Consider the following 26,635-nt stretch of genomic DNA (forward strand, 5'->3'; position numbering starts at 1 on the left):
ATCTTATTTCTATGACTCCAGCAGTCATAGCACATCCCGGAATGAGGGCTCTGAGCCCCAACCCGACCCACCCGCTCCACAGAGGCAAGTGGCATGGAAGGGACCATGTGGCACACTGGTGAAACTCAGGGCTCTGGGTCAGCTGTGGGCTCAAAGCCCGCTGCAGGGCCTTGGGAATGTCCTTCTCAAGTTTTGGTACCAGAGGCATTCTGGCTAATCAAATGAATTTCCCAATTCTGAAAGAGTTTGTGTGAGATTGCTATTATTTTTTCTTCAAATGTTTGGTAGAACTTTCTAGTGAAGCTGTCAAGGCCTAGTGTGTTCTTTATGGGAAGAATTTTAACTACAAATTAAATTTCTTTAACATAGGCAGGACTGTTCCAATTTTATTCTCCTTTTTTCATCAGTTTTAGTAAGTTTTGTTTTTCAAGCAGTTTGTCCATCTCATCTAAGGAGTCAGTTTGATCGGCATGAACTTGTTCATAATATTCTCATTTGTCCTTGAACAAGTTACTGGAACATCGCTAAGCCTTAGTTTTCTCATCTGTAAAATGGGGGTATTAAAATTTCTACCTCATAGCTTGTCATGAGAATTAATAATTTAGATGGAGTTTTAATCCAAGGTTCTGGAATATAACGTGTTCAACTGATGACCTCAGCCACACTTTAGTTACCTGACAAAGACACATACCAAAAATTGTTTGAATTCTGTTTCTCAATAGCTAAACCTGCTGAATTTAATGTCATAAGCATCATTTCTAGACTTACTATTTACAAATTGCCAGTGTTAGTTCCGTGTCTAGAGTAAAACTTAGTCCTTCAAAATGTCTTTTGGGAACGTTTTTTCTGTCTTATGGAACAGGGTCTCCCCAGGGCTCTGATTATCTGTCATTTCTTAAAGAATTCATTTGTTCATTCATTCAAGGAGCGTGTGTTGCGTGTCTGCCACGTGCTTCCGTGGTGGGATAGAAAGAGAAAAACAACGGCCCTGCCCTCAAGAATCTCACAGTCCAAGGACCAGCCCCGAGTGTGTTTTTGAGCCATTTGACCCTTGCCATGAGCCATGAAATGTGGAATTTTATGGCTGCCCCATGGATCAGTGAATTGTACACAGTCTTTGGGACCAGACAGGCAAGGATGTAACTCTGCCCTTGCCACTTACTGCTTGTGTGACCTTGGGAAAATTTCTTAGCCTTGCTGAGCCTCCGTCACCTCATCTAGTGAGATGGGTACAAGAGAACAAATAGTGTGGGGTTAGGTAAACTGGGTCCACGACAGGTACCCGTAGGTGTGATGGTGATGAGCAGAAGGAACATAAGCTTTAAAGGTCAAGTATTTTTGAGTCAGGCTTTTTTTAGAAGTGAACTAACACCTTGTATGGGGCAACCGGGAAATGACTCTGCAAGGCTAAGAAAGTGGATCAAGGGGGAGGGAAAGGGATTTGGCAAATTCTAAGCAGAAGGGGGCCAGGATCAACACGGGTGTTTTCTGTGTAGGATTTGCTTTAAATCAGGTGCAGTGTATGTGTAGTTAAAATTGGAAATACACACTCAATATTTACAATGAACAGATTCGACAGATACTGTATGGGAACCTCCAACGTGCTAGGTCTGCACTGGGTATGACAATATGGAAATGACATGAACCCAGTCACTGCCTCCAAGAGCCAGTACGACGAGGGAGACGGACATGCTTTGAAAGAAAAGTCAGTGGAGGGGCCTGTTACGGGCTGTGGCAGAAGTGTGCAGAGATGTACAGGGCAGGGAGGTGCAGGCCTGCTCGGGAGCAACCATCGGGACAGTCTTCATAGGACATGACATTCGTGACCTTGGTCAAGTTACTGAATCTCACGGAAATGCAGTTTCCCCACCTGTGACCCTAGGTCCTAGTATCTTCCTGGTGGGGATGGAATGAATGTGGTCACTGCTGGCAGAGTGCCCACCGGGCGCGCAGTAGGCGCTCAGTGAGTATTCCTACTGCCCTCCCCGCCACAGACCCCATCTCTCCTCCTCACACATTACACACTAACTTTGAGAAAAGAAAGTTTTTTTTCAGTTCCCTCAAATTCAGTTGATAGTTTCTGTCTTTTCTGTGGAAAGTTGCTCATGCCTCCATTTAATCTAATCTGAAAACGATCCGGTCCCCAATGTCGCTGCTCTCACAGGCCATCACTGTTGCATGAGCCTCTTTCTCAGCACTCGGGGCTTCCTCTGGTGGTGTCTGCGGTGGCCAGTGGCTTCTGTTGTTTTACAGGTGACCACTGCGGGTGGCACGGTGCCAGCACTGAAGTGCTCACAGAGGAACCAGGCACATCATCTACCCAGCTTCACTGAAGTGACAAAAACAAACAACTCTTTTGAGGGCTGTAGGCATGTTTGTAGTCTAAATCCTGAAGCATGATTTAGTGTTAGGGCCTTTGGAAGCCAAATGGATGCTTCTGGAAATCTAGTGCCACCTCTTCTCAGCACCACACTCTCCCGAGTGAGCCACGGGCCGGCCCCAAGTGCCACCTCTTCTCATTTCAGTGCTGGGGCTGCCTGATAGTTTGCCACCTGGTTGTCTTTCAAAAGGAATTTACCCCACAGGTGTAGTCATTCATTCAAAATTATTCGTATGGTCCCTCAAATGAAAACATTAAAGGTTTTCTGGTGAGAAGAAAACAGACATCACTCTAGGTCCCTAGAAGAAGCAGTTTCTGAAGTGCTTAAATGAGTCACATGTTGGAGGCAAAATAGTCATGTAAGTAAACATGTGGTCCTGTGTTAAAGCGAAAGACTGATTCTAGGGAAGAAAATTCTTCTCGAACCAGAGATGCTATTTGCTGTGGTTCAGGAGCTGAGAAAGATGTACCTAACTCTAATGTACATGTGGGTTACATTTGGGGTAGAGCAAAGTTAGAGTTGGTTTGACCGCTTACTTGCTGTGTGGCCTGGGCAAGTTACCTAACCTCCCTGGACCTCAGTTTTCTCATCTACAGCAAGAGAGGAATCAAAGTCTCTTTCTACCCTATGGAGATACTGGGGGACGAGAAAGGAATTAAGTGAGCTAATCCACATAGTGTACCTGGCTCCCAGTAAGGGCTTTGTCAGTATTGGCTAGGAGGGTGACACTTACTGGTCTTAGAAAAACATGAGTTTGACTCTAGTCACAGCTTCATGCTACCTAGTGTGGTTTCCACATTTGGAAAATAGATGTAGTATTGCTTATCTCATAGAGCATTTATAAGAATTCTTGAAGGGTGGGATGGTATTTGTAGTTAATCGGTATTGATTAATGTGTATTGCACCCCTGAGTGTCCATGCAAAGAGCTCTTCGAACACTGCCTAGTCTGACCCACATGACAGCCTAGTTGCAGGTACAGCTGTTATTACAGATGAGGAGAGCACTCGAGCACTTCAGAAACATGCCTCTTCTCACCCACAGCTGGCACCGGCAGTCACCACGTGGGCATGTCCTGGGGGCCAGGGCTCTCTGGGCATCCTCCATCCTTCATCTTCTTTACACAACAAATCTATGGCTTAGATATCTGCATGCCCATTCTGCAGACAGGGAAACAGAGTCAAGTCAGACAGGTAATGAGAGGCCAGCTGGGGTTCCCTCCACTCGAGGTCTGCCACCCCTTCCGCCCCTGAGTGGGCAGCTGCTTCTGAGAATGAGGCAGAGCTACTCTTGCCCTTGGAGTGCACAGAGTCCAGGGAGTCTGCTGTGCGCCCAGATGTTCATGAAGGAAAGTGGGTTCTCTTCCTAAGGCATCATGTCAGAGGGGGGTTCTTGCATCTGGGAGGAGAACAGGGGACAATGGGTCAGGGCAGGGGCTGGGGGATTCAGCTAATGTCAGCACAAAGGTGCAGGTGCTACCCAGAGAGCTCTGCACTGGGGGTTGGAGACACACAACTTAGACCAGTGACATGCAAAGGCCAAGAGGCAGGAGGAGCACATGAGAGCCAGGAGGGAGAGTCACTCCCAGGGGAGCAGGAGGAGGGAGGGCTGGAGTCCTCAGAAGGCGGCGTGTGAGCCGAGCCCTGAATCAGGACTGGGACTTCCAGGCAAGGGGGCATCCTCGGCCCAGGGAACAGCCACTCGAGGGTGCAGAGTCGCATGCAGGACAAGGGAACGAGCCTTCCCCATTACGATTAGGCACCATGAGTCCTAAGCATGTCTTCTTCATTTTAAGGTGGGAAAATTAAGCTTTGGAGAAGCCGGAGGCTGGGCCCAAGATCATACAGCTAGGAAGGCTCTGCTTCACTGTTGAGGACAGGTGGGTTGGGAAGCCACGATACAGTGTGGCCGAGGCCTGGGCTCAGTGTTGGAGGGGTGGCAGGAGTTTGAAGATGGCCACCCAACCACATCGGGGGTATGACCACGTGCTGAGGCCAAGATTCTCACCTTCTCCCTCCCTGTAGCCCCCAAGATGCCCAGCCAGGGCTCCAGGGGAGGAGCTAGCTGCTGTCAATTTAGCAGCTCCTGGGTTGCTTATCACCACCTGCAGGCAGCTTCATACTGCCCACCGTGGCCCCGGGCTTGGGGGGCCCAGGCAGCAGCAGCCCTTTGCAACAGGCAGCTCTGTGCAGGTGCTAGACCCACAAATGTTCCGTGCTGGGCACAGCCTCCCAGCAGCCCAGCCGCCTCCGAGTGCCTGTGCCGCCAACCACAGCTGCGCCCAGCACACACCACAGGGCACTTCCTGCCCTCCCGCCCCTGGGCTCCTGTCCAGTTTCTGCTTACTTTAGGCTGGCGCTCCTCACGCTGTGTGTCCTTAGTCACATGTCCGTGTGTTTGCTTCCTCTGCCAGACTCTCAGCATCTCCCATGCTGGAACCCATGTCTTTTTTTTCTTCTGTCTCCCTAGCACACAGCTGAGATTCTGGTCACTGAGCTGAGGTGAAATGACTGTTTGTGACATAAACAAACTTAGTTGCTCCTTGGGGACAATGTGCATCTTCAATTCAGCCCCATCTTCCCCTCCCCAACAGTAGGGGTTCCACCTCTGGGAGAGTTTGAAGATGGGGAAGGAAGCTCAGTGAGAACCGCAGAGGAAGGGACCGTGGTGGCAGTGTGTGGCACGGAGGCAGAAGCTGGTCCAGCCAGGGCTGGGAATGGTCTGCAGCAGGCAGGTCCAGGAGAGCCCCCGGGAAGCAGAGGCCATACCTGGGGCAGCCGAGTTAGAGCTGCCTTTGAGCTGAAGCAGCTGCTGCCATGTGACCAGGTGGACGCTGGCCAGGCATTTTTTGTTGCCAGTGTGGCTTTGCAGTGGCGGAGGGTTGATGTCTTCAGCAGTTGTTTTATAACACCCTCAGATGGTGCCCCAGCAAATGCCCTCGCTGGCATCTAAAAGATCCCTTGATGATGTGGCCTCTGGAGCCTCTTCTTTCCAGACACTCATGGGGTTGGCTCCTCCACCACCACATACCAGACACCGTCTAAATTTAAATCCTCTGCACCCTGGTTAGATAACAAGGACTTTGGAATTTTTTTTTTCCATCTCTAAATACTGAGTATTTTTCTAAAGACATTCCAGGACGGTGGATCACACATCTGTCTGCAATCGTGTGACACAGAACGAGCTTCCAGCACACGCAGAGGTCAGGGCAGGGGAGGGGAAGCTGCCGAGGTGAGCAGACACCCAGGGCCTCTGCTTACCAGCCGCGGGCACCTGACCCCAGGGTCCCCTCGTGTGCAAGGTGGAGCTGGTCATAATGGTCCCTCGATGTGGAGCTCCTGTCAGCAAAGCACTTACAACAGGACCTGGCCCCGAGGAGCACTGGGCAAGTGGTGCCTGTCACCATGCACATGTTCATAGTGGAAGCTGAAATGACAGCCTGAGTCACCATCATTCCTTGACAAAGCGGCGGCGGCAATGAACCTGCGGGGGAGAACCCTGTTTCTCATTTTACAAGGTGGGGGCTTTGAGAGCCCACCTGGACCTCAGCCCAAGCCTGCCCAGGTTTCACACACCTCCCCATGCTCAGAAATAGCTGCCGCTCTCCTTTTGTAAATTAAGATCCAAAATAACTCTGGCTGCAGATGGACTAGGAAAAGGAGCTCCTGAAAGGAACTTTAAAACAAGTGGGGCTGGGGCTGGCTCCTTCACACGCATCCCCTGAGAGCGGTTGCTGGCTCTGTGGGGCTCACTGGGCTGCCTGGGGGTGGGGGTGCAGGGTCTGTTTTGTGAGCTGGAATCTTTCTGGAGTGGTAGCTCGAACAGCATGTGACCAGGAAATGGCCGGCCCACCGAGACTAAAAATACTTGACTGTGATGCTGCCACCCAGCAGGGCAGGCGGGAGGATGTAGAAGACTCAGCAGAGGGCAGCGCACACCAGCAGGCCCTTCTCAAACTGGAAAAAGGACCTCATTATGGCAGACGAGATACTTCATAAGCCTCTGGTGGCAATTTAAACCTGTACGTGTCACCAACGTGGAAATAATATACAACCGGTTGCATTTTTATGACACCTTTTCTGAAGATCTTCACATCCTTTATTTAATTTCATTTTTGCAAGTGTTCATTTCTGCAAGGCAGGGGAGCGACCCTTGTCTTCATTTTACAGAAGAGAGAATAAGCCAGGAGTGATAGAGGCAGGATCAGAATTCCAAATCGCAGCTCCAGTAAGCTGTGTTCCCAGTGCCTCAATTTCTTTATTATTGGTAAAAGGCAATTGGGGGACCCAAACCTCACATGGGACACTCAGATGCAGTCAGATCTCATTGGTGAGTGCCCGGGGTGGGGGTGGGGCACGCGTATTTAGTGCTTGCCTGGACATTTGAGGATGAAGCTCTGAATGTGAGGGCTGGGCGAGTCCCTGCCCCAGGAGCTGGGCTCCCAAGGGCTGGGCCGGTGAGTGAGCAGGACTCTCAGGGACCAAGGCGGCCCATGTGGCCATCCTGTGAGCTCTGGAGCTGAGTCACCCAGCTCTGCCCAAGACCAGCTCTGTGCCAACCCTCTCTGTGCCTCCGTTTCCTCATCTGCCAACAGATGAGACCAGCGCTACCTCTGTGGTGGACTGTTGTAGCCTAGTTACTTATTGTAACACATGGATGTACTCAGAAAGTGCTACGAACGGAGCTTGAGAAATGATTCGCAGCCTCTGGTCCATGCCGTTCCAATGTAGAGGAGGCTGCAGAAGTAGCTTCTGTGACCGGCTGACCTCAGGTACTCCGTAGGCTCCCCCTGATTCTAGAAGCAGAGGTTGTACTGCCTACTGGATAAGGCGGGGCCCTGGAGAGATCCTCCACCCCAGTCCCTCGAAGCATCTCACCCCCACCCTAAACCAAGCCAGCAATCCCAATGCAGTGGCTCTGTCTACCGAGACACAGCAATATGGAGAAGCCAGTTTGCCGGTGGCTTGGGGAAGCAAGGCAATCCAGTCGTCATCCTCCCCAGGGCTCCCTCCCACGTGGCAGGTCCCCCTCTTAGTGTGTGGGCCTCAGAACAACCTCCCCCACCTGAAACCCTAAGTGCTCTGACAACAGTGCCCGAGGCTTGCTGATCTCCACACCCCCTCTGATACCTGGCACATAAGAGCTGCTCAATGAACGCTTGCTGAATTACAAGGCATTGGATAGAAATGATGGTTTCTCTGGATATGCCCAAGTTCAGATTTGTAAACTGTTGATGTGGGGATGTGGATCTGGACTGGAGAATGGATTCTATTAAAGAAAATTAAATAATGCGTTTGCAACTGGGAAAATCCATCATCTCGGTGCTAATAATTTTTTCCACGGGTCACTCCAGTTAACCCTTACAGCCATAGAGTGAGGCAGCCAATATTCTTATTGAGGAAACAAGATCAGAGATGTCAAGTAACTTGTCCAGGGCTACACAGTCACCAGGTGGCAAAGCCAGCTTCAAATCCCTGTACTCTTTCAACCTTGCTATAATTTTACCTTTTGGAAAACTGCCTGGGGTACGGTGCTGCAGGCTCTGAGCAGCCTGGCTTGGGGCACAGTCCCTGGGCAAGTGGCCCTGGGGTTTCTGCACCATCTGATAGAAGTGCCACAGCTGCCCCAGGAATAGCTCATGACAAGCAGTCTGTCAGGGGTGCGGTGCCACCTCCCCACCTTGCCTTCTGCCAAGGCTCTTCTAGGAGATGCTCCAATTCCTGAAGGTGGCACGTGAGCCCAGTTGAGGGATAGAGACTATAGAGCTAGGGCTGGGTCTGGAGCTTGCAGACCCCTCGAGCCCATTCACAAACCCTTCATACGCAGGTCTACGAGCTAGGTAACCAGACAAAAAGGTCCTTGGAGCCCTGGTTGAAGAAGGAATAGTCTTTATTCAACACACACAACACTATGAGCTAAGCAGTCCACAGAGAGACTCAGAAACTCAACTGCTACCAGCAAAGTCCAAAGAAAAACTGAAACTGAGCAGCTGCCAGCAGAGTAAACGGGCTCTACTGTTAGACGTGAGCTCTCTGCCACCAGCCTGCTTCACAAACTGCAGAACACACAATAGCCATTAACTAAAAAGATACATTGGCGCACATGCGCACTAACTCCACCCACACAACTTGTTTACAAGAAATGTTGAGGGAGCCTGACTAAATTATTCTATTTTCCCCACAGAGACAGTGTCAGGGGTCGATTCCAGGAGCAAAAACACGATCCTTTCACCCTTGTTCCTTGACACCTGAGTGCCCCGTGGGAACTACATCTGTGAGCCCAGAGGGGTCAGTTCGCTGTGACAGCTTGAGCCCAGTGTTGTGTTAGTGATTATGCTGGACGGGGCAGAGTGGCCTGGCCTGCAGTTTGCACCTGTGTGGCCAGGACAAGTCACTCCATCTCTCTGAGCCTCAGTTTTCCTATCCGTGTGATGGATCCGAGGCATCCTGCGGAAATGTTAGATCATAGAACCCAGCACAAACTCAGCATCCACTGATGTGTCATTCTGCCGGCCCTTGCTCTGCTTTCGTGTGAAAGCTTGCACTCACATCCAGCGGCCCTCCCTACCCTCCTGCCTCTCTTCAGTGCAGAACACCAAGCTGTCCGGGCAGGGCCTCCCAGCAGAGACTGTCAGTGCGAGAGGCCAGCCATCTCCTTCCCCAGGGGCGTGGAGAAGTGCCGGATCATTTAGGCACCATCATAATTATTATTTCTTCCCCCAGTTATTGTGCAGATGCCACCAGATTGGAAAAAGTGCTTAGAGTGTTTATGCAGTGGAAATTTTCTTACCAAAAAAGGACGAGAATCATCCTCAGCATTTCATCTGAAGGCCAAAGCGACAGATTCCAGGCCCCTGAATCCAGTGAGGGAGGACAGGCAGGGCTGAGCTGAGGCCGGGGAGGCTCTGGTCAGGCCCCTCCTCCCTTTCAGCTGACTCCAAACCAAGAGCCTCTGAGGCCACCAGGATCCCTGGGCTCAAAGCAGCCCTAGAAAGTGGCGCCGCTTCTGGGAACTAAATTCTCTCTTCCTCTCTTTGGAAAATGATCTGCAAGCAGGGGAGGGCGGAATGAGATGGGACAACATGCCAGGCTAAGGTTCTAAACGACCACAGGTGAACACAGACGTCCCTCTTGAGTGCATGATCCAGAAGGGAGGCAAACGGCCTTCGCTGAGTGCCTGCCCGTGCCAGGCATAGTGCTGAGAGCTTTGGTCTCACATTGTGAGTGGTACAGGGACCAAGTCCGGGGTGAGGAAAGGCCAGAAGAGGCTCGAGACGTTGGCCAGGGTCACCCGTGGCAGGGTGGAGGGCTGAGATGCCCTGACCCCGTGTGTCTCTACTGGAGCCACAGCAAAGGGGTCTGGTTCACAACGATGCAGGCCGCTGAAAATAGCTTCCAGAACCTCCTAGATCGTCCCACCTGCAAGTGTAATGTTTACAACTAACTACACACATGCATCTCTGCACATTTTCAAGAATATTCCCCCAGCAATCGCTGTCATTGACATGATAAATCAACTGGTTCTCCCATTGTTTTCCTATAAAATATTTTTGATTTTTAAAGGCCTTTTTAAAGAGAAAGAGAGAAAAGAAAATTGTAGGTGGCTCCCCCCCATTCTCCTTGCTCCATACCACAGAATTGTTAGCAAAGGAGATTGATACTTTGTCTTTTGAAGCTGACAATGGAAGGCACCAGCAGAGAGACGCAGGCGTGGGCTTAATTACACGAGGCAGCGTGGGCGCAGCAAGGGGGCCAGGCAGGCCTGCTTTCAGTGGAGCTCAGAAAACTTCTAGCTGCTGATTTTTTGAAGTTCCTTCACATTCCCAGTCTCATTCATTCATTCTGTAATTTATTGAGCACCTGCCACAGGCCAGGCCTGGTCCTAGGCCCAGGAATGCAGCCATGAACAAGACAGACACAAATCCACACCCATGTTAGAGAGTAAGCAGAAACGAATGACGTCAGAGTATGTTCCTCAGAGATAAGTGTCATGAAGAAAAATAAAACAGGAGGGGCAAGGCCGGGCACTGGAGAAGGGAGCCGTGCTCTGTCGGCTGGCCTCCCTGAGAAAGGGACAGATGAGCAAGGATGAAGGAAGTGAGGGGAGCCATGCAGCTGTTTGGGGGTAGAGGGAACAGCCAGTGCAAAGGTCCTGGGGTAGGAGAGTGCCTTGTTCGTGAGAGGAACAGTCAGGAGACCAGGGTGGAGTAAGAGAAGGAGAGAGTGGTAGGAAATGAGACGGAGGTGATGAGGAGCCGGGCCAGATAGAGAACAGTGAACCTCGTTTCCTCGTCTGTGGAATAGAAACAAAGGGCCTTGGGAAGCTGTCATACAGACTTGATAGAACAGGTGTGCCAGGGGAGGGAGAAGGGAGGGAGGTTTTGGCGATGGGGAGCAATAATCAGCCACAATGTATATCGACAAAATAAAATTAAAAAAAAAAAAATGAGATAAACCAGAGAATCGATTTCCACTGTAATTCTTGGGTTGTATTGTTCAAGTAAATAATTCTAAAAGAAAAAAAAAAAATTAAATAAATAAATAAATAAATAAAAAGAACAGGTGTGCCAAGTGCCCGCACGTGCAGTGGTGCTCAGCAGACGTGAGCGCGTGTGCCTCCCCTCCTGTGCTCCTGCGTCGCCCTCCCTCCACAAGTGTCAGAGACACGGGGCCAAACGCAGCTGACTTAGGTGTTGTAGAGCTATAGGGGTCTGGAGCTCACAGATCCCTAAAGCCCATTCATAAACCCTTCATAGGCAAGTCTATGAGCTAGGTAACCGGCAAAAAGGTCCTTGGAGCCTTGGTTGAAGAAAGAATAGTCTTTACTCAGCATACACAACACTTAAGAGCTATGCAGTACAAAGGAGAAACTCAGAAACTCAACTGCTACCGGCAAGGTCCAAAGAACAAGTGAAACTGAGCAGCTGCCAGCAGAGTAAACATGCTCTATTGTTAGATGCGAGCTCTCTGCCACCAGCCTGCTTCACAAACTGCAGAACACACAGAAGCTACAAAACTAAAGAGATACATTGGCGCACATGCGCACTAACTCCACCCACACACAACTTGTTTACAAGAAATGTCGAGGGAGCCTGACTAAATTAGCCTATTTTCCCCACAGGTGTGATGCTGAGCTTGGGTTCAGATCAACCCTGGGTGGAGTCAGGGATGGCAGGTCCCGCAGCTTCCTCAGTTGTCCCCAGAGCTCCTCAAGGGCTTTTCCTTTTGGAGAGTTCAATGAAGAATTTCTTCCTCCAGTGCAGTCTACCTAGCGATATAGTTCCTGCTGGAGTTTGCAGCTGGGCGTCGAACTAATCTTAGTGGTCTTTGAAAGTGGAGAGTTCCAAAGCTAAGATGTAACTCCTTGAAGCCAGGATCCATGTCTCTGACTCTATATGCATGTGTGTGCACGTGTGTGTATGCTTATGTATCTGTGCATATTGTGTATTATGTATTATAAGCATTGTGATATGCCTAGTACAGTTTCTAGTAAACAATTAGAAATCAATAAATATTTGCAGGTTGCTGTTTCCTAATGGAGTCACCCATCAATCACCACAACACTGCTGCATAACAATTTTCCCCAAAATCATTGGCCTAAAACAGCAGCCACTTACTCTTCCTTGTGCATGAGCACCTGCAGGTTAGCTGACCTGGGCGAGGCTGGGCTGGCCTTGCTGTGAGCCTCAGGCCGGGTCCAGTTCTCACTCTCAGTGGGCTGGCTGAGTCATGTCCTTTCTGGGGTGATGGCAGAAGCACATGATGGCAGTAGAATCACGTGATCCTTTGTGAAGCCTGGGCTCAGATTGTCTCATCGTCGCTTCTGCCCACATCCCATTGGCCAAAGCCAGTCATGTGGCCAAGCCCAATGTCAGGGTGGGGACCTGTGTTCCTCACCGGCAGAAGGACCCGCAGTGACGTGTAGTGAAGAGCATGGTCAGGGAGGTCTCCCTAGAAAAGACCGAGGGCCCATCCTGCTATTGACCCAGGCCTGTGTCGGCAAGGGTGGCAGCCAAGGTGACCTTGGGGAGCACGTAGGCAACCACTTTTTGTTTTAAAAGATATAATTTGTTTTATGATTTCTGTATTGGTTAGGAAGTAGTTTGGCTGCCAAAAATAGAGACTGGAGTAACAGTGGATTAAATGAAGAGAAAGTTTATTTCTCTTTCATTGAAAAGAAGTATGGAGATAGTCCAGACCATGTTTGAAAATGTAGGTTGTACTATATTATTATGCAGGTGTGGTGAGGCCAACATATCGGGACAACTGCCATTGAAAGGACATGTGTCACTCACAGCTCCCCAGGGGAGGGCACAGCAGCCATGCAGGGCACATAGGGTAAGAGCCAGGGTGGGGCAGGAGGCAGGGCTTGGGGAGGACTATGAATAAGAGTCTTTATTGTGGTTTCCACAGTAGTGATATGGAAGTAAACAGGCTTAGGATGGGCCACGTGGAATAATTTCAGGGCTCTGGGGTATAGGTGTTGTCTGGTACCTGGCCCTGGTGTGATGAAGGCCATGGGAGAATATTGGTTTGGAGTGGAGGTGTGGGCTCTGAACTGGTTAGTTTGCAAATGAAAGGTGTGCTTGCCTGCAAGATCTTTACTATCTCTAGTAATTAGCTGGCCCTAAGACTGGCAATTTCCCCAGAGTCAGTAAGGCTCCTGATGTCAAAATATCAGAATAAAAAGTTGTGCTTAACACAGTAAGGGATGATGGCTCCATTGTGTCGTCAAGCAACCAACTTTCCTCTCTCTGCTCCACGACCCTTCATGCATCCAACTTTGAGTTTCCCTCTTGGTCCAAGATGGCTGCAGGAGCTCCAGCCATCACATCACATTTATATTTCAGACATCAGAAGGGAAGCCTATCTTCAGTTTAAGAAGGCTTTTTTCCATCTATCAACTTCCTTCTATGTCTCAATGGCCAGGGTATAGTCACCAGGCCACACCTGACTGAGAAGAAGGCTGGGAGGTAGAGTGCTTTAGCTGGGCACATTGCCAGCCTGAATAAAATCAGGTTCAAGTTACTAAGAAAAAGGGAGAGAATGAATATAGGGCAGGCAATATTATCTCTACCAGTTACTCTCTGTTTATGGGAAGCCACTCTGGTTTTCCATTAGCAATAATGATAGAAAATGTCTTTGATAAATACATTAGTTTAAAGGGAAATGTGAGTCTATGTAATAAGGAAGTATATTAGATAAATAACACTACAGGGGTGTATGGCCAGGAGGAAACTGTGAAGGTGGGACCAAGTGACTGGAGAATGGGCACCTGTGACTTATATGGAAGAGTTTTGGGGAGACAGAAGTTGGGTGCACTTGCTGGGACCCACGGTAGGTCCCTCACTCTGAGTTCAGAGAAGCAGCCACACGCATCCACTTGAATGCACAGGTCCCAGCTGCACTGAGTCATGCTGCACACGTGGCTACCCTCGTGACCGTGCACAGCATCGAGGAGCCACCCCACCACACACAGTCAGAGGCAGCCCCTCTTTTTTGCACTTGTTGTAAAAATATCCTTTGACGTACACCTGGCATTCCATGTCTCTCCCACGTGTGATAAACCACAGAGGTGGGTTGGTGGAGGAGGAGGTGGGAGAGGCATCTTATCCCTCAGGAAGCTGTGAGCAAATATTTCAACCTTCTCATGACTTAAGCCCCTTTTCCCCCTTTCACAAGAATGCTGAGTATAGCTGATGTGAACACGGTTTCAACTTTGGGTTTTCCCTCATTCTCAAGTCGCAGTGGCTAATGAGAAGTGAAATTGTTTGAATTTGGGTTTTATCTTCTCCTTTTCCTTCTGAGGTTTGAGCAATGCACGGGGCACCCCTGTAGATGAGCTGCGAGAACCTTTCTGCAGCACAGCCCCTCCCACACGCTGCAGCTGATGACCGCAGGCCAGCCTGCCGCTGCTCCAGGCTTGGGGGAAAAAAAAAAAAAAAAAACCCACAGAAACCTTGGGTTCCTCCTACACAGCCCCTCGCTGGTGTGCTGGGTGAATTTTTAAAAAGATTGCCACATATCCAGGGAATGCTGCCATCTAAAGAGTCCGGGATGCATGGACATGAGTACACACATCCAAAACACAGCTCAAGACGCTCACCCCCAAGTCCCTCTTTGTGGCGTCGCCTCTCTGCCCGAGGTTTGGCTTCCTCAGCTGCGGAGTAGGAGGTGTGTGGGGAGGCTGCTGAGGCCTGGGTAGAGACCCGTGATGAGCCTGCGCTCGCCATCCCACCCGGGCCTGCAGAGCACACCTGCAGGTGCCCACGAGGACCTGCAGCCTCGGTGGCGAGAGCAAAGCCGGCCAGCCATGGGTCCCAGCCCCACCACCCACTTCGCGTCTTGGTGCCTCAGTTTCCACCTCGGTGCAGTGGACATCAGCAGTACTGCCTACCTGGGAGCCCACCCAGTGCTCGTACGTGAAGGGTTGGAGTCTCCGGATGTACGATGTGTCTGAGTCTCCCGATAACCCTCAGCCAGAGGGTTCAGAAGTCCCGTCTGAGTGGGACGAGTGGAGCAGAAGTGAGGCAGACGGCCTGAAAGATTGCTAGTGATCTTTCAATGCACTGGAATGAAGCTTTTAATACATATATGTAGTTTTCTTTCTTTCTTATTTTGCCTTTTATGGTTGCGAGGGTGACAGCAGGACTGATTCCCTAAATGTGAGAGATTGTCTCACATAGTCTAAGCACCTCCCTCTGCCCAGGGTCTTGAGTGAGTGGTACAGCCTGGCAGGTCCCTGTACTCGGAGGGCAGCTGTGGGGGCCCCTCATGGGCTGTGGGCTGAGTCTACAGAGGGAAGCGCCGGCAGGAGGAGGAGGCTCAGAGAAGGCTCGTGAACCCAGGGCTGGGGCAAGTAGGAGGCCATGGATCTCTCTGTAGAGGGCAGCATCATCCCCCAATGGGCCACCACCCAGAAGGGACTGAAACAGATCACCATGCCTGGGAGGAAGGGCTGACAGAGCAGCTACCGCAACTGCAGCTACGAAAATAGCTAGGAGTGCCCAGGCGGGGCGCCCAGACCCCTGAGGGCTGCAATGTGGCTGGGGAAGGAAGTTCCCCGCCCCCGAGAAGCCGGGGCTTGCATTCTGGCCGCTGCAGGTCCACTCTCACATGCCAGGTCAGAGGCAGAGATGCAACGGGGATGCAAATGGAGGTCCATCACCAAGCAAGGGCGTCAGGGGCCCTGCTGGGGGTGGGGAGACCTGCCCGTCCCGGGGACCAGTTTCCTTTGCCGTCTCGTAGCCGTGTGGACTTGATTCAGTCACTGGACTGTTCTGAGCACTGCAGAAGGAACGTTTGCCATAGGAGCTTTGCCCCCATGACTGCGTGCTGACATCATTATTGTCACCATTTTAAGGGAGGAAAGTGAAAGTCACAGAGGTCATGGCATTTGTACACAGCTATCCAATGGCGAAGCCAAAACATAAGCCCAAGAATGTCTGATGCTGATTCCATGAAGCGAGGTCTGCAGAAGGCCCAGCATGGCATCTGCCCCACGTGTGTTCTCACAGATGCAGGAAGATTCAATGGGGACGTGACTGTGGGAGCAGAGAGTAGCCTCACACCTGAGCCAGAGAACACGCCGGTTCCGGTTCTGAGAGCGTAGAGATGAGCCGGGGAGAGGTCATGTCATCTTCAAATCATCTGTTCAGATGTAGGAGGGAGCTGTCGTTGACACCGAAGCCCTCACTTTCCAGGGCTGCCACGGCACAGGCTGCAGGCTGCAGGAGATGCGCTGTGCCATAGGCGTCTCTGCGGTCCCTTGCTGGCCTGTTGCTTCTCTCTGGTTTTTCTTTTGTTGTTGTTTTCTTCTTGGTCTTCTTTTGTACTTAACTCCTTTGAGTAACCTCCCCTCCCACACTCTGCCCCCCACACACTCGGTTATCGCTCTCACATGCCTGGCACATCAGAGTAATGCAGGAATGCAGCAACTCCAACTGCACTCATTTCTCAGGAGCAGATGTGACTGAAGGCTGATTGTAGAGCTGGGTAATTTCACTTTCATGCTGTATGTATCTGTACACATGTACAAGTGTAATTTTTTTAAAAAAAGCCTTTTGTTTCTCCTCATGACAAAATGCCAGTTCATTGTAGAAATTTTGGAAACTATGAAAAAAGTACAAAAAAATTCGAATAGCCTTAGTCTGGTTATCCAGAGACAACTAGCACCCTGTTTTGTGCACATCCTTTCAGTCAAGTGTGTGTCTACGTCTGTGTGGGTGGAAATGACCAAGACCACTGGTTCTGCCAACAGAATGGGCAGGTATTCCTTTGCAGTGCCTTGGGGTGCAGCCTCCACCTGCTGTCCGGGGCATTCTCTGTTTCCTTCACCGTGGCTCTTCCTCCCTCCTTCACCTTTGCATTGCACTCTATTTTTTGGTAACTTGCCTCTGCAGCAGTCCCGGCTGGTGGGCAGCCGCTTCTTGCTGTGTGCTCACGTGGTCGTCCCTGTGTGTGTCTATGTCCCAGGCTTCTCTTTCAAGGGCACCAGTCACATTGATTAGAGCCCACCCTAAGGACCTCATTCTAACTAAATTACCTCTGTAAAGACTCTGTCTTCAAATATGGTCACACTCAGAGGTGCTGGGGACTAGGACTTCGGCATATGAGTTCTGGGGTGTAACTCAGCCCATAACAGCAAGACAGGAAGTGAGTCAGGTGAGGTGGGTGGAGGCTCTGGTGCCGTGGCTAGGAATCTGTCAGAAAGTTTCTGTTCTCTATCTCTGTCTGTCTGTCTCTGTCTCTGTCTCTCTGTCTCTGTCTCTGTCTCTCTCTGGGGAGTTATCAAGGAAGGAATGTCAACAGATTGTGATGTGCAGCCCTGAGTTAAGAAGAACTGGGATTTGAGCTGGATGGTCCTTTGAATGCCAGATGCCTCTTTGTGGTGTAGAGAGCTGGGGGCTGCCGCTCCTGTCCAGGAGACTTAGCGACCCCAGCATGCTGGAATAAACTCCTCTTGCTTAAGAGGGAAAACCAGTTTGTGGCTGTGGATGGTGGACATGCTTTTCAAGGGAAGAAATTGAACCGGCCCTGCCTGTGCTACACCAGTGAGATCCGTAAAGTACGACTGCAAGTCGTTTTAGTATTTATCTAAGGTGCTTTTAACACTTTTCATTTAGAGAATACTCTGAATCTTCTTGCTAATTACTATTTACTCTACTTGATGCCTTTGACCCCATGGCACCCTCCTCCAGAAACTCTAAGTGGTCTTGGGAAGAGACAGCATCTGGCCCCCATCTGGTCCATTTTCCACCTCAGGTCCCGAGTGCCCCAGCAGGGAGGCCTCGCTGCCGTGCTGTGCTGTGTCATTCATGTGTGCAGCCTCAGCAGCCCGTGAGCCGCCCCAGGAGCTCAGGTGTGGAGGAGGACCCGGCCCCAGTTAATGGTTTCTGGGTTTCTCCTTGAGATCATCGTTGAGGAGCTGAAATAGGTGTTACAGCAGAAGCCACGTCTCAGAGGTGTCTGAGACTCCCCAGCCGCCTGGACAGCCACCTGTGGAAAGGGGGGCAAGTCTCCTCACTAGATGCTGGAGATACAAGGACAAAATAAGGCATCCTGCCACTGAGCAGCAGACTGCAGTGGTGGGGGCGGGGTGGGGGGGGTCTGTAAACAGAGCTGTGATTTTGCTGCTGAGTGGTGACACTGCATGGGAGCTCTGGGCACACAGGGAGAAGCTGGGGGAGGCTCCCTAGAGGACAGATGAGGTGGTCCACAAGGACTGAGGGAGCGTTCCCGAGGGAGCAAGGGCGTGCACAGGCCCAGGGACGTGCAAGGTGCAGGGTGGTGCAGCCAGGGATGGTGGAGAGCAGGGGCCTGGGGTGGTGGCCTCGGGTGATGTCACTTCCCCCCAAACCCAGCCAAATCTCCAGACACTCCCATCAAAAGGCTGAAGGGGTGGCCAAGGAGCTTCCCACTTCAGCTAAGTAGGAGGGACACAGAGCATTAGGGAGGGGGAGAGGGAGGGAAGGAGAGAGAGAGGAACTGTCTAAGGGACAGTAGTCCCCTCACCAGGCTGGCTGTCAGCCACCTAGAACAGGGTCAGTCTGACTTATAGACCCTCCTCCCTGGGAGGCATGAGGGAGAGGGAGGGAAGGGCAGGAGCATCTGCTCCCCAGGCCTGCAGCCTGGGTGGACGTTGTGGAGACCGCTGGGCTGGAGCAGGACTGGGGACAGAGAGAAGTGGGGGGCTTCCCTCGGGAGTGTGGGAGGATGGCAGAGAGTGGATGAACGTGCCCTTGGAGGAAGTGACTGGGGCGGAGACGAAGCATAGACAGTGATCCTGTGGTCCCACCATGCAGAGAAAAGGGACACAGCAAGGGGACCGGGTTGAGAGGGAGCTTAAAGAATCTAGTTTCAAGCAGGTGGGAAATGTGGGATGGGACCCAGGAGCCAAATGAGACTGAAAAACGGCCCAGGGATCCCTGCACGCCCCGGGTAGGGAGGAAGGGAGGCTGGGTGGAGAAGGCAAGGCAGGGAGGGTGACTCAGGACATCAGGGCAGCTGAGGCAGGGCCATCTGTGAGCCAGGGAGGGGTGCCGTCTGCAGGAATTGAAAGACTCCCGCAGTGGGTAGTCAGTCAGTTCAGGGAGACCCTCCCAAGGAACAGCGAGACCACGGCTTCGGATGCAAAAACAAGAGGTTTATTGAACACACAGGTACCCGGGCGACTCAGTCTTTCGAAAGACTGGCGCGCCGAGTAGAGCTCCTGGGTCCTTTTTATAGCAAAAAGCGCGGGTACAGAAGCGAGAAGCAAGGTAATTGGTTAGTTTAAATCAAGCCAGGGGTGAACTTCGGTCAAGTGGGAGTCCTTGAAACAGCTGAGGGGCACTCTTGAAACTTTAACTGACTTGTCTATTTCTGGGAACTATCCGCCCTTTGCCTCGGGCCGGGGCCCAGGTGCATAACCACAGATATCCTGTTTGACTCTGTTCCCCTTGTTTCTTAACTTGACTTTTTGGCTGTATTTTCCCTATACCCTTGTAAAAAGCACTTCCTTCATTCCCCCATTTCTCTTGTGGATCGCTCTAATCTTAGAGCGGAATTAAAAGTTATCTTCGCCATTTAAGGTTTGGTATTTTTGCCTAAGGACCAGAATCTTAACTGCACTTACCCTATCATTGATGAATTGGACTAGTCTATTGATGACGTAGGGCCCAAGGGTGAACAACAGAAGGAGGAGTAATAGGGGCCCGGCGATGGTTGACAGTAGGGTGGTCAACCAAGGGGAGTTATTTGATCTGGTTATAAGCATTTTCATAGTTTGAGTCAGGAGGCCTGACTCTTTTAGAGGCCGGTGCATCAATTTCTGGAATATCCCAAGCCTCGAGACCCGCCGCCAGGGCACATATATCAGGGGTAAGGGAGGGCCACCAAGTCCAAAGGGGGTGGACTTCTGTCTTGAACCAGACAACCTTTCCAGTTTGGGACAGTACCTGCCAGGTGAGGGTGTTGGGCTGGTTAGGGTTATTACTTGGTAGGCTTGCTCCGCCGCCGCCGAATGCGCAACTTAAGAGGATTATCAGTCCTCTCCAGCTCCCAGGATTCATCTGGTACGGAGGGTGGCGCAGGCTTGAGGTGAGAAGCATGTACCCAGGCTGCAATGCCATCAACTTTTACTGCGGTCGGGGTGGTCAGCAATACCAGATACGGGCCTTTCCACCGAGGCTCAAGGTTGCTGGGTCGATGGCGTCTGACCAGCACTTGGTCTCCGACCTGGAACGGATGAGGGATGGCCACGGCACCTGGCTCGTATACCTCCTTGATCTGGTCCCAGATCTGGGTTTTTACAACTTCTAAAGCCTTTAAGTGAGTAAATAAGACAGGAAGAAAGTTATCATCGGGACCCAGTGTTCCTCCCAACTCAAGTATGGGGGGGGGTCCCCCGTGGAGGATTTCATAAGGGGTCAGACCAAGCTGGCCAGGGGTATTCCTGGCTCTGAACAGCGCTAAGGGAAGGAGGGCCACCCAGTCTTTTCCACCGGTCTCTAAGGCCAATTTAGTTAAGGTCTCTTTGATGGTTCTATTCATTCTCTCTACTTGACCTGAGCTCTGGGGCCTATACGCACAATGTAATTTCCAATTTATTCCCAGTTGTGTGGCCAGTCCCTGGCTTACCTGAGCAACAAAGGCTGGGCCATTATCTGACCCGATCACCTTAGGGATCCCGAAACGGGGCAGGATTTCTTCTAGTATCTTTTTACATACAGTCAGGGCCGTTTCAGTTTTGGTAGGGAAAGCTTCTACCCATCCAGAGAAAGTATCTACAAATACTAGCAGATACCTGTTCCCATACCGGCCAGGCTTTACCTCTGTAAAGTCTACTTCCCAGTATACGCCGGGTCGATCTCCCCGTTGTCTTTTTCCGGTCTCTCGGTAGGTGGTAGTCGCATTAGTCATGGCACAAGCCGGACACCGATTGGCGACTTCTTGAACGGTGGACCGGAGATTCGGGATGGAGAGGCTGGTGCGGCTCGTTAGTTGAAGGAGCTTTTCTGGTCCTAAGTGTGTTAGCTGATGTAACCGCTAAATGAATTCTTTTCCCTGGTCAGGAGTGAGCTCTCTTGGCTTGGTCCTAGCTTGAGCAGGCTCGATTGGCTCTTGAAGCTTTATAGTTTCTGCTAGCACCCTGACCGACAGGGCGGCTTGTTTTGCAGCCTCGTCGGCCCTCCGGTTCCCGGCCGCCACAGGGTTATTTCCTCTCTGGTGGCCCGGGCAGTGGATAATGGCGACCTGCTGTCCGTGTAGATGTTGATGTTTTTTCCTTCGGCTAGGCGTAATGCCTGCGTCAAGGCGATTAGCTCGGCCTTCTGGGCTGATGTCCCTTCTGGCAGGCTGCTTGCCCATACCGTCCGTTTGCCATCTACGATGGCGGCCCCTGCTCTCCGCTTACCTTCCACAATGAAGCTGCTACCGTCTGTATACCAGGCAGGCACTCCGGGCAATGGCTGGTCCTTCAGGTCCCGTCGAGTCCCAGCTTCTTCAGCAAGGATTTCTGAGCATTGGTGTACTGGGGTGGATTCTGACTCGACTGGTAGTAGGGTAGCTGGGTTCAGGACAGCAGGGGGCGCGAAAGATATCCTTTCGTTTAGCAGCAAACTCTGGTAATGAGTCATTCTGGCATTGGTCATCCACCGATTGGGGGGCTGCCGCACAATACTTTCGAGGCTGTGGGAAGCAATCACAGTCACATTTTGCCCCAAGGTTAACTTATCAGCGTCTTTGAGGAGGAGTGCCACTGCAGCAACCGCTTTTAGGCAGGTTGGCCACCCACTGGCCACTGGATCCAGTTTTTTTGATAGATAAGCTACTGGCCGTCGCCATGGTCCTAGGGTCTGAGTAAGCACTCCTCGGGCTACACCGGCTCTTTCATCTACGTATAGAGTAAATGGTTTGGTGAGGTCTGGGAGAGCCAAGGCGGGGGCAGACAGCAAGGCTTTTTTTATGTGGTCAAAAGCCTTTTGATGCTCCTCAGTCCAGGTAAAAGGAATGTTTTCCCTTGTCAGGGGGTACAAGGGTGCAGCCAGGGAAGCAAACCCAGGAATCCAGAGCCTGCAGAATCCGGCAGTACCCAGAAATTCGCGGACCTGCCTGGGGGTTGTGGGAGTAGGGATCTTCATAACTGTAGCTTTCCGGGCCGGGGTCAGCCATCTTTTTCCCTCCTTGAGCAGGTACCCCAAATAGGTGACCTCTTTCTGGCATAACTGGGCCTTTTTAGCTGATACCCGGTACCCCAACTTACTCAGTTCCTGCAAGAGCTTTTGTGTCCCTCTTTTGCAGCCTTCATATGTGGGAGCTGCCACTAGGAGGTCGTCCACATATTGGAGTAATATGACCTGGGGGTTGAGAGCCCTAAAAGGAGTTAAATCCCGGTGGAGGGCCTCGTCGAAGAGAGTGGGTGAGTTCTTGAACCCCTGTGGCAGCCGTGTCCAGGTCAGCTGACCAGCGTTACCTTTTTCTGGGTCTCTCCACTCGAACGCGAACAGTGGCTGGCTGTTGGGGTGTAGTTTGAGGCAAAAAAGGCATCCTTGAGATCCAAGACTGAGTACCAAGTGTGACTAGGCGGAAGGGAACTCAGGAGGCTGTATGGGTTTGGGACTGAGGGATGAATGTCTTGCACCCTTTTGTTAATTTCTCTCAAGTCTTGGACTGGCCGATAGTCATTGGTCCCTGGCTTTTTTACTGGTAGCAGAGGGGTGTTCCAGGGCGACTGGCAGGGCACTAAGACCCCTAGGTCTAAGAACCTTTGGATGTGGGGTCTGATGCCTTCCCGGGCTTCTTTAGTCATTGGATACTGTCGGACGGCCACCGGTGAGGCACCCGATTTCAGCTCTACTACTACTGGTGGGACGTTATTGGCCAGTCCCATACCTGTCTTTTCTGCCCATACGGTGGGAAAAAGTTGGAGCCAGGATGGGTCGATGGAGGGAGAGGCCGGCTTTTCATACAGCCGGTATTCTTCTTCTAGGTTTAGGACCAAGCACATGGTAGAGTGATCTCCCCATGTTACTTGTGGGCCCTCTGTAGAAAACTGGATTTGGGCCTTTAGTTTGGTCAGAATGTCCCGGCCCAACAGAGGAGCAGGGCACTCAGGTATGACCAAAAAGGAATGGGTCACTTGTTTATGTCCAACCTTTAAAAGTCTTTGTGTGGTCCAGGGGTAGACTTTGCTGCCGGTTGCTCCTACTACGACTGTCCGCCTGGACCCTACCTTCCCCATGGGTTGGGTCAACACCGAATGTTCAGCCCCGGTATCGACCAGAAACTCGATGGGGGTCCCCTCCACTGTCAATGTTACCCTAGGTTCGGGGAGGGGGTCCGAACCTTGACTCCCCTAGTCGTCTAGGGATAGAACCTTGGCTTCTCTGATGTTCTTTTTCCGGGGACATTCTCTTGCCCAGTGACCCTTCTCTTTACAGTACGCGCATTGGTCTTTGTCTAGAGGGGGTCTTCCATCCCTAGGTGTTTTCTTTGCCCGGTTGCTCAGGTTCCCTGTCTGCCTATCTCTAGACCCTCTTTCACCTACCACTGCGGCCAAAATCCTAGTCAAGTTTTTTTTCTTGGCGCCTATCGCGCCGTCTCTCTCTCTCTTCTGTCTCTCTTTTTTCTCTTTCTTGTTTTTCCTCTTCTGTCTCTCTCTTGTGGTACACCTTTTCTGCCTCTCTCACTAAATCTTGTAAGGAATAATCTTGGAGCCCCTCTAGCCTCCGCAACTTTTTCTTGATATCTGGGGCTGCCTGTCCGATGAAGGCCATTGCAACTGCCGCCTGCTGTCCCTCAGAAGAGGGGTCAAACGGAGTGTATCTCCTATATGCCTCCATCAGGCGTTCCAAGAAAACCGAGGGGGGTTCTACCGGTCCCTGCAAGACCTCTCTTACCTTAGCCAAATTGGTGGGGCGCCGGGCTGCCCCTTTGAGACCTGCCACTAGAGTCCGGCGGTAGACCAGAAGACGCTCCCTACCTTCGGCCGTGTTGTAATCCCATTGAGGTCGATTGAGGGGGAAGGCCTCATTAATGAGGTTCTCGAGTTGTGTAGGGGCCCCGTTGTCCCCGAGAACGTTCTTGCGGGCCTCCAGAAGAATCCTTTCTCGCTCTTCAGTGGTGAAGAGGATCTGGAGTAGCTGTTGGCAATCGTCCCAAGTGGGCTGGTGAGAGAACATAAGGGACTCAAGAAGTCCCGTGAGTCCTGCTGGTTTTTCAGAAAAAGACGGGTGGTTAGACTTCCAATTGTAAAGATCTGCTGAGGAAAAAGGCCAATACTGTAGAGGGACCAAGCCATTAGGCTCAGCTGGGGGCCCTATGGCTCGGAGGGGCAAAGCTACGGTGGAGTCAGGACCGGAGCCGTCTCTCGGACTGCGAGGTTGGCGGCTCCTAGTCCCCGCAGCCGGTCCCTCAGGGCTAGGATCACCGGGCGCTCGGCCTGGTGCCGATCTGTTTCCCTGAGGGGCCAGAGGGGGCAGCGGAGCCGCCGGGTAAGGTGGGGTTTCAGAGAGAGAAAATAGGTCATCTGGTGTCGGGAGGACGGGGGGTTGGGGAGGGGCGGAAGGCTTCCTTGTAGGTGGCCTTTGAGTATTTTCTGATCCCGAAACAACAGCGACTTTGCTGGAGGGTGGCACCCAGGGAGGGGGATTCTGGGCGAGGTCTTGCCATACCACGACACAGGCAACCTGGTCCGGGTGTCCTCCGGTCTCCTGAAAAACAATCTTTTTAACTGCAAAAATGACAGTAAGATCAAAGGTTCCCTCTGGCGGCCAACCTACGCCGAATGTGGGCCACTCAGACGAACAGAAAGTCTGCCATTTTCCTTTTTTGATCTCCATGGACAGATTGTGAGCCCTGGCTTTGACATCTTTCCAATGATCTAGAGTAAGGGAGAGGGGCGTAAGGGCACTTTGCCCCATCTCGAAAATTTCCAATAGGGGAACGACGACGCAAAGACCTATCACAACTAAGACAAAAAGAAACCAGAAACGGCGACGAGACCGAGTGCCGTAGAAATAGAAGAAAGAGTCCGATGGCAGAGCGCGCCTCCCGAGACGCGGTGAGACCAAAACACAATAATCCTCTGCCAAGGGGTCCACCAGGCGTCCCTGGTCCTCCCCTGATCCTGGGACGTCTCCCAGGATTGCCGGGTGGCGAGCCCCCGAACACGTCTGTTCGCTACCCGCACTTCGCTCCCAGAGCGACTAACCCGGAACAAACTGAAACCAAAATGCGCGCGCTCAGAAAAGACAGTCGAAATCACTGAGTCAGACACAGAGACGAGACACAGAAACGAGACACAGAACGACTGCTGGCCAGCTTACCTCCCGTTGGTGGGTCGGTGGTCCCTGGGTGGGGGTCTCCGATCCCGGACGAGCCCCCAAATGAAAGACTCCCGCAGTGGGTAGTCAGTCAGTTCAGGGAGACCCTCCCAAGGAACAGCGAGACCACGGCTTCGGATGCAAAAACAAGAGGTTTATTGAACACACAGGTACCCGGGCGACTCAGTCTTTCGAAAGACTGGCGCGCCGAGTAGAGCTCCTGGGTCCTTTTTATAGCAAAAAGCGCGGGTACAGAAGCGAGAAGCAAGGTAATTGGTTAGTTTAAATCAAGCCAGGGGTGAACTTCGGTCAAGTGGGAGTCCTTGAAACAGCTGAGGGGCACTCTTGAAACTTTAACTGACTTGTCTATTTCTGGGAACTATCCGCCCTTTGCCTCGGGCCGGGGCCCAGGTGCATAACCACAGATATCCTGTTTGACTCTGTTCCCCTTGTTTCTTAACTTGACTTTTTGGCTGTATTTTCCCTATACCCTTGTAAAAAGCACTTCCTTCAGAATGACGAGCAGCCTGCAGAGACGTCCAGAAACACAGGGAGGGTGACACGGGCAGCTGCCGTGTCAGAACACTCTGTGGAAATGGCTCCACGCTTTTGGTTAGTTTTCTCCCTGAAGGAGAGTCAAGAGGACTCCCATTCCAACCGGGCCCAGCTGTGTCTTATCCAGGAGCCCTGCCTGGCAGCTCTCTCCTTCGACCTCTCTCTTCCACCGCCTTGTTTGTCCCTGCCTGGGCCACTGAGTCGCTTTTCTCTGAGGGGTCTCCAAAAAGTTCGTGGAAAGATTTGAGTTATCTTTCAGTTCCACTTTCCATGAACTTCTTGAAGGATCCTCGTATTCAAACTCTGTCCTTTGCCTTTAATTCTGAAAAGTTAGAATAACGTTTCTTAACAGGATGCTCAAAAATATGAAATTTCCTGGCCAGTCTTGTGAGGGGCTTGGGTGCTGTCTCCTCCCCCCCCCCCCCCACTGTCTGTTCCTGCTCCATCCAGGGGGAGCTGTCCCTGCAGCCCTGGGGGCTGGGACTTGCTTGGGCGCAGCCACTGTAAAAGCCTTGCTTGGCCGAAGCAGGGAGGCTGCATGATGGACAGAGGCCATGCCAGCAGCCCAGGTGTCCTGAAGCAGGCCTTCTTGTTCCTGGAGCACGGTCCACAAGCAGGAAGCATGAAAGGCAGAGAAGGAAGACTGACACTTATTGGGCACCTTCTGGGTGACAGGGACTTTCTCTTGCTTCAACCACTAGCTAAATGCAGTGACCGCTGATGGCAACTGTCACTGATGGGAGAGCCAAGGATTGCAGTGGTGAAATAGTTTGCCAAGATCACACAGCGAAAAGTAGCAGTCAGGATCTGAACCCAGATCTGATGCCAAAGCCTGTGTTCTCTCTGCTGTTTTCCAGAAGCTGCCGGTCAGTGGATTCATGGCATAGAGGCAAATAT

At 51.7% G+C, this 26,635-nt stretch overlaps 2 protein-coding genes across 5 annotated transcripts in view; one reads left to right on the top strand and one right to left on the bottom strand.

The window, feature by feature from the left end:
- MGLL (monoglyceride lipase) overlaps window positions 1–26,635 on the top strand; it is a 122,250-nt gene that overhangs the window by 47,933 nt on the left and 47,682 nt on the right. The gene's annotated exons all lie outside the window — the stretch shown is intronic.
- LOC134390667 (uncharacterized) lies at window positions 19,013–25,694 on the bottom strand. 2 transcript variants are annotated; one of them, XR_010024880.1, is made up of 2 exons: window positions 25,187–25,694; window positions 19,013–20,183 (listed from the first exon to the last, which is right to left on the bottom strand). XR_010024880.1 is itself a non-coding variant. In XM_063114300.1 (2 exons), exons 1-2 carry the CDS (start codon window positions 24,779–24,781, stop codon window positions 19,851–19,853), a joined length of 1,356 nt encoding a protein of 451 aa, XP_062970370.1. In that variant the 5' UTR covers window positions 24,782–25,076; the 3' UTR covers window positions 19,013–19,850. The 2 variants fall into 2 exon arrangements, 1 of the variants encoding a protein (XP_062970370.1); XM_063114300.1 differs by lacking the exon at window positions 25,187–25,694 and adding an exon at window positions 23,759–25,076.

This window comes from Cynocephalus volans, chromosome 11, assembly GCF_027409185.1.
Source record: "Cynocephalus volans isolate mCynVol1 chromosome 11, mCynVol1.pri, whole genome shotgun sequence".
Classification (NCBI taxonomy): Eukaryota; Metazoa; Chordata; class Mammalia; order Dermoptera; family Cynocephalidae; genus Cynocephalus; species Cynocephalus volans.